Genomic DNA, 14,775 nt, shown 5'->3' on the forward strand with positions numbered 1-14,775 from the left:
GAGCTGATCCCAGAATTCCTCATTAACTGCCCAGCGGGAAGGATCAGAGCTGCTTGCTGCATCGCATAGTGTGCTCAGCCCAATGAGATAAGACCCAGAGGAGCACAGTGCTGGGCCATCAGGGGCAAGCCAGGGCTGCTCATTATATCTAACTCATCCTTGGCATCTCTGCAAACCAAGTGCCACTTAGTTCCCACAGGAGGGGTCCAGGTTGGATCACTGAGGAGTTGGCAGGGCAAACTGCAGAACAGTATCAGGAAAGACTATACAACAGAAGTCATGTGTGGACAGAGGCCAGCACTTCCTGTGTATCTCAGGCAGGAATATATGGGGGGGGGGGGTTGTATGTATTTTGTTTAAATAATAATATAATTACATACACATTTGGAGTGTGATTACAATTAATAATATATCAAATAACAAAAGTAAGAAAGTAGAAGTAGTAATAGTTTAAAATATAATAAAAGGGAAATATAACTTGTATTTTATGTGAAAATTACCTTCACTGTCATTGTATTTAACCAATGGACTTACAAAGTGTAAACATAAAACACTATAATTATGGTTACAGTGGAGCCAACCATGCCAAAATTCAAAAATGAACATATTTATTTGAAAAAACAAATGCATGCATGAAATCCAGTCAATTTTGTAATGGAATATCAAAAATAAAACTCACTGCTGTCATTTAGCTTGTGGGGCAAGTACAAATACATAACTCAATGAATAAACATACAGTTTTAGTAAAACGTGCAGTTTCACTTATCAACCCCATTTCTGGGATAAATGAATGCTGCCCAGCACAGCAGGTGAATTATGCAAGTGCAGAGTCTAAGGTCTCTGGCTAAGGACCATTGTCCTTCATTTACCTCTACTTTTCAATTCAAAACTCAGGGGATGAGGCAAAGCCGAGCGACACAACCTATGTATGTGGCGTTTTCCACAGCAGTCACAATTAGCCTCAGAGAATGGCACACCGCCAGCCGACTCTGGACTCAATGGATCCAAAACACTTCTGGTAAACACAACAATAAGCTAAGAAGCAGAAATTAGAAAATGTTTTGTGGTGCAACACAGTTGCTATAGAGACTGTTGCTAATTAACTACACTCTACCCCATGATAACAAAGGGCTTAAGGGCACTCAGGGCGGCTCCTCTTGTGATGAGCTCGCTGTATTGAGCACTATGCCTTCCCCAGAGTGTGTCACCTACAAAATACCTGTCTCCTTGTAGACAACTTCCAGCACAGATGCCATAAGAATGTGTTTTGTGTCATCATCTCTGAGTGTTATATATGGTTCACTTCATCCTTGGTTAACCACCATCAGTTGTTAACAAAATTCTTTAAAAACAAATCACTACAAGACAGGTTTTTTTTAGCTTGTAGGACTTGTTTAACACTGATGTCATTTTACAGAGTTCTACAGTTAGTTCTACTGATAGAAAATTCATACTATACTCAAAAGCTGCATACAATATTGTGTTAGTATTATGTTTTTAAATTGATAAATTCTGTTTGTTTATAATGAATTGTTATATTTTCTAAGGTGCAGTAAAATAACTGAATAATGGGTAAAAAAGAAAAAATATCACAAATAGGTATTTTTCAAACAGGCCATACACGTTGAACTTACATGTGCAAGATTTCAAACATTCTTCAAAATTGTTCCAACAATGTGTTTTCTTTTTACCTCTAAAGTGGTCACATTTATAGCCATTAAAAAATATATGATAAACTACCATTGGGATTTTTCTGGTTATTTTATAGGTCCTCGTACATTGTTACTTTCAGTATTACTGACTGCTGTTTTTTGGTGTGCAAATAAAAAAGATACACCTGTGACATAATAAGCTAAGTCTTTTGGACCTTGTAAGACTGGCATTGACAGAGAAAATCTACATTATTATTCAAAGCTGTTCTGTCAAAATGAACTGCAAACGCAGCTCTGTAGAAGAAAATGTCACCAATATTATAAACATAAGGCATTATTTCAATACCTTAACTCATGTTATGTTATTAAACCTATATTTGTTTTCTACCATACAGTTTTAACTCCAGACGCCAAGACAGAGGACTGTGCTCTAAGGAGAGAGTATGTAACCGGATACAGAACACATCTGACAGGATGTCTATACTGCCTCAGAGTTGAAAATGTACTCAACACAACAGAAGAGCATACGTTTTTTGTGATTCATTTTCTTTTTTTTTAAGTTAATTTATGAGGATGCACTTTTGCACCAATCATCCCTTTGAGTGTAGGACATTATTGGGAAGATTTTACACCATATGCTGTTTTGTGTGAATAACCTTCTAAAAAAAGGCTAAATATTTACATCGTATTGGGAATATCCAGTGTGTAACCACCAGCTGTGTGGTTCATTTCTAATTCAGAACAATAATTGGTCATGATTTAAACCACAGCAGTGGAGCAGGGTCTCAGGCAATGTGGTCTGTATGGAGACCAGAAAATTTGGAGCCGGAGAACATGGGCAGGGTCCCATTCACCGTGCTCACATCTTTGAAGTGGCAAGTGAGGGTTTTTGCTCCAACGACTAGAATTTACATTTTGTTTGGCTGGAGAGGTCACACAACAGCTGCAAGCACAGGCTCTGTGGGGCTTTCTGCTTTCACTTGACACTGACAGGCTGCAAGACAGTCCAAAACCACGCAGAGAAAATATTCTCTCTTTCCATGACATCACCCAGCCAGGAATTGGGGAAAATGGTGGGAGGAGAGGGGGCACAGCTGGTGGCAGTCGTGGTACCATCTGCTACCGACTAATAGTTCATGCTGCTTCACTTATAAAGTTGCACTTCTGTTAAATAGAATAGTAGTTGTATGAAAAATAAAAAATGCCTGTCTGCCAGTAGTTATTTACTCTAGGTAATCCTGTAATAATCCCTTTTTATAAATGATGTCCATTTTTGTATTTTAATTTTTCTTTTTCAGATTTGCAGTGAGTGACCATGAAGATTGTAGATGTCTTAAAAAATGGTTGTTTTTTTTTTATTTTCCATGGTTAAAATTGAGACAACAAACAGTAAAAAACCATGAGACAACATACTACACACAACATAATTTAAAATGTTCCTCCTCTACTCACCATACATCTTTCCCTCATCTGAGAGGATGATTTTCCTGCGACCACATGGAGGATAGATTGCCAACGCTTCTTGGAAGCTCTGCTCGATGTCAGGACTCCACACTCCTTCAGCATCATTGTCTACGGGCTTGTCTGCCGAGTCGCTCATCCTCTCCAGGTCCTCGGCAGGACTCTCGCTGCCGCTCCAGCTGCTGGGATCAATGGTGGCGGTTGAGTCTCCAAGCTAAAGCCTGGAGCCGACTAAGGAGAGACCTGTAATTCCCAAATAGACACATGCATCCAGGCTGTTACCATGTGCAGAAAAAAAATTAAGGAAATAATGATAATGACGACGAGCAGGTCAACATAGTCGGAATCATCAGTTACTGCTGCTGATCTCATTTAAACCAAGAAAGTAACATGATCCTAATCCTCTTCTGTAATAACAGAGCAAGGAAAAAATCATATTTGATGATTATAAATGTATTACAATTTTGATAAATGTAGGATTTCCAAACCAGTGATCTCCTGATGACAATACCGGATGATTACTTATAAAACCACTCCAGAATTTAAAAAAGAATCATAAAGAGATTAGGTGCTCCCTCTATGACCTTTCACTAAAATCAATTTACAGCTCAACTGAAGATTTGTTCATTTCAATGCCTTTGTTCTCCGTTTTCACAGGCTGCAAAAAGTGTGAAAGAACAATTCTCCCAAAAGTTGCTAATTTGTCCTAGAGCTAAAAGAGTTTTGAAGGACAGTGTTTGCCACACCCACATCCTCACCATTGCACTACACTATTATGGGCGTTTTATAAAGGAGAATTACATAAAACTAACCTTATAGTTAGTCCTTTCTATGGCACTATTAATGAAATAAACACCAAATACCTATTATTGTAACACAGTTTAAAAAAGCTTACACTGCTGTTGTGCTGTGACACGGACAAAGCTACTAATGATACCAATTTTCTCTGATCAGACACCAGCAGAGTACACAGTGGTTTTAAAATAAAAACTGAAGCTGTTGCCTGTGACGCAGACCAGGGTACAAAACAGAAAATCTTCTTAAAACAGGTAAAGATATGGAATTATTAGCATGTGTTGTGGAATATTTTTGCTGAACAACTTTCCATTCCATCGCTACAGTAGGCTGTTGACATTATTCATTATCTAATAGTTAGACAACTTTGTGTGTCATAAAAACATCAACAACATAAACAACATAAAAAAGAAACTAAAATAATTGACAGCAGCCAACGACAAGAACCACAATGTGTGAATCAGTCTGCAGCTAACAAATATAGAACCTTCAGTTAGTCTTTGAGTTGCCCCCTGGCCATGGGTTTGAGATCCCTGTCTTACAATATTGGTAAGATGAATTCTTCTGATGGTTGTGCTTTGAGGGCCAAAAAAAATATTTGTTTACTGCAATCTTAAAGGTGTGAGTATAAATCTACATGGTCAGTGCTACCAGAAAACTCTCTGAGCGGGCGGCTGGGTGTTACGTTAGGCCTTGCGCCTTTTTCCATACACTTGAAAGGACACAATTATATATTGGCCCATGGCAAATGTTCCTGAGTGCATTGCAGCTCTGTGGCTGAAAATATCCAGAGTGCACAGTGAATGAAGGACTCCAGCTGTTGCTGTTGGCATGCTGCTGTTCTGCTGTCACTGCAAAGGCAATTTAAACTACACGAGACATAAGGTGACAATTCCACTCTTCTGGTGTAAAATTAAACTGCCCTGACACAAAGCTTTACTTGCACTCAACTCTGAGTAGCACTCCTACTGTCCCTGTAGTTTTCAATTCATCAAGTCAGGACCAGACACAAAGAGGCTACAATTTCAACATTAAGTAATCTACACAGTTCCTGTGAAGCTGCAAGTGGATATTGTCTTGAACATTGACTTTCTATTTAAAATAAACAGCAGCTTAATATTTGACTTCTAACAAAATACATTATTAATTACTCTCAGCTTTGTGTAGACAACTGCTGCCTGGCTGAGCAAAATCATATTCAAGCAACAAAAGCTGTTAGGAAGTGGGAATGGTGGCATATGTTTCTTCCAGCAATGTCAGTTCATCAGAGGAAAGGGGGGTGGAGCAAGCTGTTGGGGAAAAAAGCCCAGAAAGCAAAGAGTTTTCACTGAATTCTGTTTTTGTGTGGTAACTGCTGACACTGCAGAACTAACTCACAAACTGATGCGGGAGGAGGGAACAAAAATCCCATTTCAACCACTAAAAGACTGAAATTCGCACTCCTCTCATCCCAACCCGATGATGAACTGCGCTGGTAATCACTTCCAGCTTGTGCTTTCACAGCAAGACAAGGTTCTGGGAAAAATAAAACCCCCATCACATCCAAACAATGAATTTGAGAGGGTTTTTAAAAATTGTAAAATGACATGACCTCACAGAGATATCTTGGTGTTTTCCAATGCAAGTTTTTTAACATGTTCACAAAACAAACATGTCTCTATTACTACGTTTAACATTAGAGGTAGGAATGCATTTGAATTGGAATTCAAAGTACATTAAAGCAATCTACATTTATTGGACAATGTGAGATAGAATTTGTGAACTAGTGCCAATAAAGCCAGGTCACCAGAACCAGACCACTGAACCAACTGTTTCATATTCACCGTTCACCTTCACACAAACATTTATTGATGTATGGCCCAGAATTCCCCTTAAATCAAATGTGTTAAATTCCATCCTATTATGCAGTAAAGAATGTAACAATGTAATTAAATGAAAAGACCCTGTTTGTTTTTAAAGGTTATTCCACCTGCAACAATCTGTGCCGATGTCTTTTCGTTTCAATAAATATGTGAATTTAATAAACTGCAAAGTAACATAAATCACAAACTGTGAGGAGCTTATAATAACATGAATACATTTCTGACTGAAGTATATAAAGGACTGAGTGATACAATTTCCACAGGCAAACTATTTCTACAAAATGTAGATCTTAAATGATAATGATGTAAATGATAAAGTTGGCAAATATTTAAATGCATGGATTATCTGTGAAAAAACTAAACTACTAAACTACACTTCAAGTACAATATGACATGTTTATTAAATAAAGCAAACACCAATTAGACAGAACTATCGCCAGTCATGGAATAGGATGAAATGACACCAGAATTAAAATTTAAATAAACATCCATCTGATAACACACTCTCTAGACTGAAATTACATGTTTTGTATATAGTATATAATATATAACAGGATTTAATTTTTGTTTTAGAAAAGGTCAAGTAATTAAACCTGACTTTAACAGATGCAGGAAACCTGTACCTTAACCAGATTTTCAGAATTTTTTTTGTCCAGTACAAATTATGAACAGGTTCGCAGCACTGCCAGAAGAGAAGGTCTCTCCGTGCCTTAGAATCTGCAGACTAATTATGTTGGTCAAAAGAATGTATGAATGTCAGCCATGGACACACTTGCAGCAGAACAGGTAATTGCATATTTCTGTCTTTGGGCCGTACACCATAGAAATTGACTTATTTGTGAAAAGCAGGGTAAGGATAGTCTACACTGAAATACATGAATGCGGTAGCTAAGCAGAGGAGTAGCTGTGACATGGCATAATGGGAAATTACACTTACTGTGAGATTACATAAATCACTCAGCAAGCAGGAATCCAGCTCCTTAAATTAAGAGAACCTATTTCACCCATCAGAGAGAGCAAGGTAATGAAATAACAGATGAGAGGTCTCAAATGTAATTTTCCATGTGGAGTTCTTTTGTGCCATTATCACAGTGGGTGCAATAATGATGCTGTGAATGACTTTTGTGCACCCTATAATGGCCCACAGTAGTTAGGGCCACCGTGTGTAAAACTATAATTACCGTGTGATTTCAAAACTCAACGTTTTCAGCCTTTTACAAAGCCAGATGCTGGCTTTGCATAATTACTACAGCCATGTCAAAAGTATTCTGTTTTGATCAACAGGTAACTATGAACATTTACAATACCAGGCATTTCTCAAATTCCATTTATTTTCTGTGATTAAAACACATTAATTACCTTGGTAAAAAATTGGTTTACAAAATTAAGTCTTTGACAGCAGGTGTTTGAGGACCTTGATGGTTACAAAAAAAAAAACCCACAAAAAATAAAACATTTGCAAATCTATGAGATACTTTTGAGATTTAAAAAAAAAACATTTACTCCTCAAGGTAAAGCTAAGGTATGCAGCTTCTATTTGAATTCAATTAAAATAAAAAAAGCAGTGAAGAAACATGAGCCTTTAATTAAAAACAACTTTAAAGCACACACTTAACCTGCTGCTATTCCATTTATAAAAGAAAAAATGTAGACTATGGGAAACATTTAAATGACCACAATAATTTTCATACTGATTTGCGCATCGTCAAACTAGGCAAGAACTCTCTGGACAAAATAACTGATTAAATATTAAAAGATGCTCAGAGACTGTATGCATACATACAAATTACACACATGGGAATAACCTCACAATTGGTTTATTGATACATGTAAAAAAAAAAAAAAAAAAAACCTACCAAGCTTAGAAGAACCTTAATGATGCTTTTCTTTATTGACCATGGTCTGGTGTTTATTTCATGCTTCTTTGAACTGACAGGCTTAGGTGCCATGAATCTGTCTGATATCATCCCACTCAAATCTGAGGCCTGGGTCCCAACACACAGCAAGCATCAGTCCGCTGTGTGATCAATCTTTGTTTGCCAGGGAACGGGATTGATTTACAGGCTGTGTCAACTTGCTTTAGACTGAGAAACAGGTAGCAACAACATGACCTGGACAGTATCAGATATTTCGGCAGCTGATGAAGAAATGCATCAGCGAAGGACCTCCGCTCAGAACAACGGAGGCAGAATCAAGTGTAATCTAAGAGACAAAAATCTCCACTCCTGTGGATACAATTCAGGCCTTGAAACGCAAAATGCAATGAAAGCATCGGACGACATTTGCCTATCAAAAAAATTTGCAGCACATTCCAGACAGCATACACCCTCGGCGTGTCACAGTGGCGTGTAGTGGGAGCGGAACACATAAAGCTCAGGAAATTAAAGCTGTAAATAAAGGTCCGTCAGATAAAGGATCTCCTGACAGTTATGAGAGCAGTGCAGGCCGAGGGCTGGCCACAGGCTCATTCAGGACGCGTGCGGATGGGCATGAAAAATCAAATCACAGTGATGAGCGTGAAGGCCACCATTTGCATTTGTCTCTGCCGATTCAGGTCTACTTCCATCTCTTTTTATCAGCTTCTCTTAATGTTTTTCCTCTGATGTGTAGTACATCTGTCCTTCTACCTTTCTTCAATTGTACCTCTATTTTTCACATTTAGATCACTTTGGCACACTAATATTGTTATCATTAATAAAGACATTATACATATACTGTGCTAAGCTAACATGTTTCCCTTCAGTCATATTTGATTTTTTTTTCTAAATGGCAGAAAAACGTCTCCCTAAATCATCCTGTACTGAGTTACAGTATTCAGTGAAACAAAACAGATTATAATTTCAGCAAAGCCGTGTTTATTTAGTGAAGCATTTGTTACATACACTTGGTATTAACTTGCTTTGATGAATTACTTGGATTGTAGTTACTTGCTCCACCTATTCCTGAGAAACAATTATGTTGCAACAGCAAACTCTACCCATGCACTGGGGCATTAAAAGTATCTTAGTGAAACCACATCACAGGAGAAAAGTGAAACTACGTGAGCTGCTGGTTTTTGCATTTACTAAAGCAGTGATCATCAACTGGCGGCCTGCGGGCTGAATCCAGCCCACCAAAGTGTCTACTCTGGGCAGCAACTGGATTCCAAAATTGTGAGGTTCAAAGAGAAAACACAGTGTGGTCCCCATTATTTAGGCAACTAAAAAAGACAATAACTGAGATTTAAATAATTTTCAGTAATCCCTGACATTTATAAATGTGAATTCTATTTTACTTTGAGTGTTCAGCCCCAAGGTATCTGTTCAGAAGAATTCTGTCCCTCTGACAAATATAGATGATATAGTGACACCTCTAATATAGGTTTGTTGAAAAACATTCTACATCTTGAAATATAATGGTTTTCCCAAAAAAATAAATAGGATATGAGGGCAGAAAACAGTAATTGTAAAAAAATAAAAAATAAAATAAAATACTACAATACTACAGTACAGTATTGGGGATGTTATAAAAGGTTTGTATGTGAATCCAGGACACCTTCAGGGCAGAAACCCTTTCTGGACAAAGACAGTGCTGATAAAACAAAGCAACCGTTGATATAAGGTCTTGTGGAAATGTATTACTAACAACCACCAGGGAATACAGTGGCACAGAGCCTGGATAACCAGCATTTGAATACAAGCTCCAAATTATAGACACTTTCAGTAAGTGACTGTGTGCCTTTGTTCCCGTTGGTTTCTTTTCACTAGTGGGAAGCTAAACGCCACAACAGCTCTTATGGCCACCAGAGACAGGAAGTTGTTGAAGCCCACATTTCCTGCTTTCATTGTGGGTAAGAACTTCAAATGTTTATAGTGGTTAAAGAAACTGCCTCATATAATGATTCATTGAGTATGTACCGCTTTTTATCTGTGAGGGATCACTAGGCAGGCATTTATCTGACTCCGTATTAGGATAAAAGTGGGACATAAAAGTACATGTCCCACTATATTAACAGTTGATTGGACAAAAATACATCAGAAATAACTGGTTAGAACAATAACTGCTTGATACATAGACTGAATGTGTTTTTCCTTCCCAGTCTCTAATGTTTACCATATGGTAAAAATTACAGGACCATAATATTGAAGTAGTGTAACTTCAAAGGGAGAGTGAAGCTTTATTTAAACACAGGAAAGCCCTAAACATGAGTGTGTATGTCTTTATGAATGAATAGGGAGTGTCTGCTTCTGCTGCAGAAAGTAACTAGATTTGCAAATGGAGGGGAAAAAAATTGTGCTCCACTACCGAGGTAGTTGACGAGGCCAAAGTGCATTCTGTAGCTGGCAGTCATTTTATGGCTGCAGTACTGAAACAGATTTACTAAAGATGACGTCAGTGGCTTCAAGCCAGCTTTTCTTTTTGGTGGCACTCTCCACTGTCCTCGGTGGGCCTTAGTCAAACTGTCGAGCAGCAGTTACAGCAGCAGCACATACTCTAAAATTCCCTTTCTGGATCAGGGTTCACCTCAGGGCACACACAGCTTGGAGGCCTGCAGGAGTGTCCTCTTTTTAAGCCGGCTCAGATCACAAGGAATACTGTTTGATGTGATTCTTCCATTACTACAATTCACCTTTACCCGCACTATCAGTACAAATTCAACAGCAATATAAACACATTTTTTACACTCAAATTTACATTTGGTTTATAATGTAATTTATAACAAAGACAAAATTAATATGTGGAAATTCCCCTGATCAAATGAGCCCCGTTACACATACTCTACATACATGGTATTTTCAGTCAGGTGATGCCTTTGTTTCTTACATCAACATTGTGTCTTTCATGTGTAAGGTGTGTATACCACAAGCATTGAAGTGCTCTGTGGCTGTCTGTTAGAGTTCATCGGTGTAAATATATTTTTTAACTCAATAAAAATGCTGTAATTGAGCTCGAAATTGACTGGTATCAGACTTTGGACCATAATAAAAGCCTGTTTTGATCTAATAAAATTCACACATCTAATCTTTCAGTTAACCCTAATAAACTTAATAATTCTAAACCATCGGCACTGTTTAAACTAATACCAAATTATGCAATTATAAAATATATAATTTTATAAAAGAAATAATCTTAAAAAATAATATGATATAACACCTGTTGCATGGAGCTCACAGTCACTCCAAATGCTCCCTTTGGAGACGATCACTTTAAGAAAAAAAAAAAAAAACCTTAAAAATAGCATTGTTATACAGATTAAGGACTTCTTTTTTTAGTATTGCCATTGTCTTCCCTTTAGAACAGGTGACACAGTTATGAGGCCAAAAACAATGTGTATTCATTCAGTGTTTTCATCAATTCATTATCTAACGCTTAATTCATTCAGATCTTTTACTACACTATTTTCAGGTGCCACCATAAAATGGTGACTATAGTCTATTTTATTTCATTTAATGTCTGTGCCGAAAAAGTAAAAAAAACTGTGTCAGTAAAAACTACCCTGAAAATCCCTTGATTCATAACCATATTTTAAAATATCCTAAAACAAATCTTAAAATGTAAGACCTCTGAACATTAACAGTTCACAGTTAGCTTTTGACAAGCCCTGCCCTTCACTTACATGATTGTGTGAGGGAATAGGTAAATTAACACACACAGCAGTTCAATACTCTCTCACCCTAATATATCAATATTTAATTTTTTTATGTTTAAGTATCTACCCTTATTCTCAACTGATTTAAAGTACTGATTAAAAGAAGTCAGTTCCTGTTTTTCTTTTATAGTGAATATGTCTGTAAAAGCCCCAACAAGAACTCCGGACAAAGTCTACTGTGCTCTGCCCCCTTCCTCTCCCCTCAAAAAAAACCCCAGGAAGTTTGGAAACTCCTGGTTTCAGAAGTTAAGTTTCACTATGGCAAACAAAGACAACTTCCAGATCTTGCACAAATGTTATGCAGGCTTCCCTCCAACTGGTCTGCTGGTTGCATAAGCAGAAAAAAAACAAAGCACTTATTTCTACTCCTTTTTTGTTTAAGCTGATTTACACCATTACAAGTCCAAGATTAAGTCTGGCTGTTTTCTGTAAACGACTCGAGCACATAATTTGTATTTGTTCAGCAAAAAACTTGTCCTTTTTTCTTTTGTCTCATTCTACAAAGTAACAATTGAATGGTTTGCTAAGAGATAAAGAGGACCACTACGCACTATGAAAAGCGAGAACTACAGAAAACATTTACACTCTCCAGCTGCTTTCACAATAAAAAACATGAGGAGAAAGGAATCGGAGAATGCAGCAAACAAAGAATCAGCACCGATTGTAAACTTCATGTCTTCATTGCCTTTTCAAGTTTTCACAGGCTTTGCTCCGAGAAGGCAATGCACTGACAAATGTGCATAAATATTCAAATAACAGTATGCCTTGTAACTCAAGGCCTAATTTCAAAAGAGATTTCAAACAAGTCAACGTTGACAGTGTAAAGCAGGAAATGTATGTTACAGGTGGGAGAGGAGTGTTACCAAAGTCTGACTGAAAACCCAGCTGTTAAGAAAATATGTTCATTCAAACAATGTTATTGATTGACCATGTGCCAAAAGGGGGGCAGTAGCTCCTAAGATGTATTTTCTGCCCTTGTTGGAAATTTTATACAACTATATAAAATGGTTGAATAAACTAAATGTATACACAGAATACATGCAAGTACAGAACCAGATTGTTGTGCTGACAAGAAGCAGAAAAAACATAAGGTTGCAAAAAACTGTTTAGTAATTTCTAAATAATAAAATATACTTATTTGGTGGTGTGTAATATTATGTGCTATAAAATGTAGGTATCCATTATAAAGAATTAACATAAAATGTTGAGTAATATTTAAGAATTAATAAGCTTCATCATGAGGAAACAGTAGCCGCCTCATCATTTCCCATACGTTATTTTACCTTGGTACCATGCCAGAGTTTTTGTTTTTTTCTTTTCACATCCCTTACTGTTAAACAGTGTTTTTTAAAACATGGGTGCTAATCTAACAGTAGATCTCAGGGGTAAATTTGGTAATTTGGTAAAGTAATGTTAGTAACAGTGTCTTCCAGACGAAACCAAGTCGCTGTCTGTTTTTCCAGGGATTCTTTATTGCGCGAGAGTCATCTTGTTTTTATTTTGTGTCACCGCAGACTGCAACTTGTTCCTCGATGGAAACATAATTTTATCTCTAATGTTCTGATTTTAAAACAGTGTACGACAACTTCAAAATTTTCTATAAATACTAAAAATAAAAAAGAATATTTCACTTAGCCAATGTAAGAAGGGATGTTTTTTTAGTTTTCAATTATTCAGTCTGACAACTTAGGCATTACATATAACTGGACTATTTTTGTAAAGTAAAAGCGGTTAAAAAATGGGTTGTGACTGAAAGACTCAGGTTACATGTGGCTCCCAGAGCCTGAAAATTACAGAACCACTAAGGGATGTGTGGAAAAAGGCATCTTTGAGAGTAAAACTTTGGAACACACACATACACATACACACTGCAGGGGACTTCAGATTTAGCTGACCATGCATTTCCCAAAGTAGTGAGGGGAGGGGGCGTTTGAAAACAATGGGGGAAACCCTAAATAAAAGCTGAAGCAAACTTACAAAGGAATCCCAATGCATTAAACTCCTACATTAAAACTTCAATTTTTAAAAAGGGACTTGAAGTGAGACAGTACCATTTAAAACAAAGGCAATCACACACACACTTTACTAACCTATTTAAAAGTGTGGCCGCGTTATAGTCGGAAATACTAAAAATATTTAAAGTAAAGGGAGAAGGCATGTAAAATACTTAAATCGACATTTTAAAGTTCAAATGTCGAGTCTTGCTAATAAACAATAACATGAGTTGAGGTGAACGTTTCCCTCCTGTTCTGTCGAGTTACTGTAACAACATGGAGACTGCTGCTGGGGGGAAAGTAGGAGACGTTTTATAAAAGACAATTACTTACACAAAAGTTCGATGAGGACGCGTTGTTGAAAAGAAACACCACGAACGCGTTGAAGCAACAAGTCTCCTCGGTGTTTTTCCTCCGAGTTGTTTTGAAAAGGCTCCGTCCAAAGCTCCGAGCACAACTCCCGGCTGAGGCGAATCTGGAGAAAGGGAGAACAGCAACGTTTTCGATCGTCATCTTGTCCAAAAAACTGTTCTTCACTCGGGGTGTGTTTTTTGTGAACGCCGAGGACTGCTCTGCACTTTCAGAAGATCTGACAGGGACTAAACAACGTGTGAGGTTTTTATTGTGGGCGTACGAGCAGGCTTCTTTTCCAAAAATGTGAAAAATGTCAAAGATTTTTCGCTGCTATGTCAAAGCCACAGGCTACAACATTGAGTGTTCAAAGTGAGCATCCTGTTGCAGCGGCGGCCAAAATCGGCCATATATCTATCTTTTTTATCTATTTTTCTCTATTTATACGATATAAAACAGGCGTCCTAAAGCTAACTCCAACAAGTAAAATATTAAAGCAGCGTGTTTAATAATAAAAAGGTAAAAGCAAGAAGTCCACAGCCAGTTTTGAATACCTGTAACTACCAATGAAACTTACCTCGTTATTGATATCTCATATAAAAATGTCGCTTTCTTTTGGTAATGTGATGTTACTGGTTTGTTTTTTTTTAATACTATGTCAAGTTATTGTGCGGTTTCAGAGCCAGCCGGGAAGGTTTTAAGGTGAATCGCTTCGCGCACTGACAAGAGATGCGAAGAATGCTCGGAATGAGAAGAGGAATGAAATGAACGCGAAGAGCGAGTTTGCGTCGGGGCGGAGCGAGAGGTGGCGTCATCCCGAGCCCGGCGGCGGCAACAGGCAGCCCGGGCATGGGCAGCGGGAAGCGGCGGGGACAGGGAGGAGGAGGCGGAGGAAAAGGAGGAGAAGAAGGAAAAGGAGGGTGATGGGCATCATCCCGAGGGCTGACGCCTTTACGGACATCACCAGACTCGGAATTTAAAGCCTTTAGATGAACGGTTAATGTGAAACCCTCAGAAAGTACGCAGGAAAT

General features: G+C 37.8%; 1 protein-coding gene across 5 annotated transcripts in view; it reads right to left on the bottom strand.

Moving 5' to 3' along the window:
* Nucleotides 1-14,293, bottom strand: part of tead1b (TEA domain family member 1b) — a 36,504-nt gene extending 22,211 nt beyond the window's left edge. For 4 of the 5 annotated variants that reach the window (XM_025053547.1, XM_025053545.1, XM_025053546.1 and 1 more), the window contains exons 1-2: nt 13,727-13,861; nt 3,105-3,356 (exon numbers count right to left, since the gene is read on the bottom strand). In XM_025053547.1, coding sequence (XP_024909315.1) covers nt 3,105-3,252 — 148 coding nt within the window. In that variant the 5' untranslated portion in view covers nt 3,253-3,356; nt 13,727-13,861. Of the gene's footprint in view, nt 1-3,104; nt 3,357-13,726 lie in introns of all 5 variants that reach the window. The other variant, XM_025053543.1, reaches the window with a different exon arrangement.
* Between the last annotated feature and the right edge of the window lie 482 nt (nt 14,294-14,775).

This window comes from Cynoglossus semilaevis, unplaced genomic scaffold (assembly GCF_000523025.1).
Source record: "Cynoglossus semilaevis isolate Cse_v1.0 unplaced genomic scaffold, Cse_v1.0 scaffold1102, whole genome shotgun sequence".
In the NCBI taxonomy this organism is placed as follows: Eukaryota; Metazoa; Chordata; class Actinopteri; order Pleuronectiformes; family Cynoglossidae; genus Cynoglossus; species Cynoglossus semilaevis.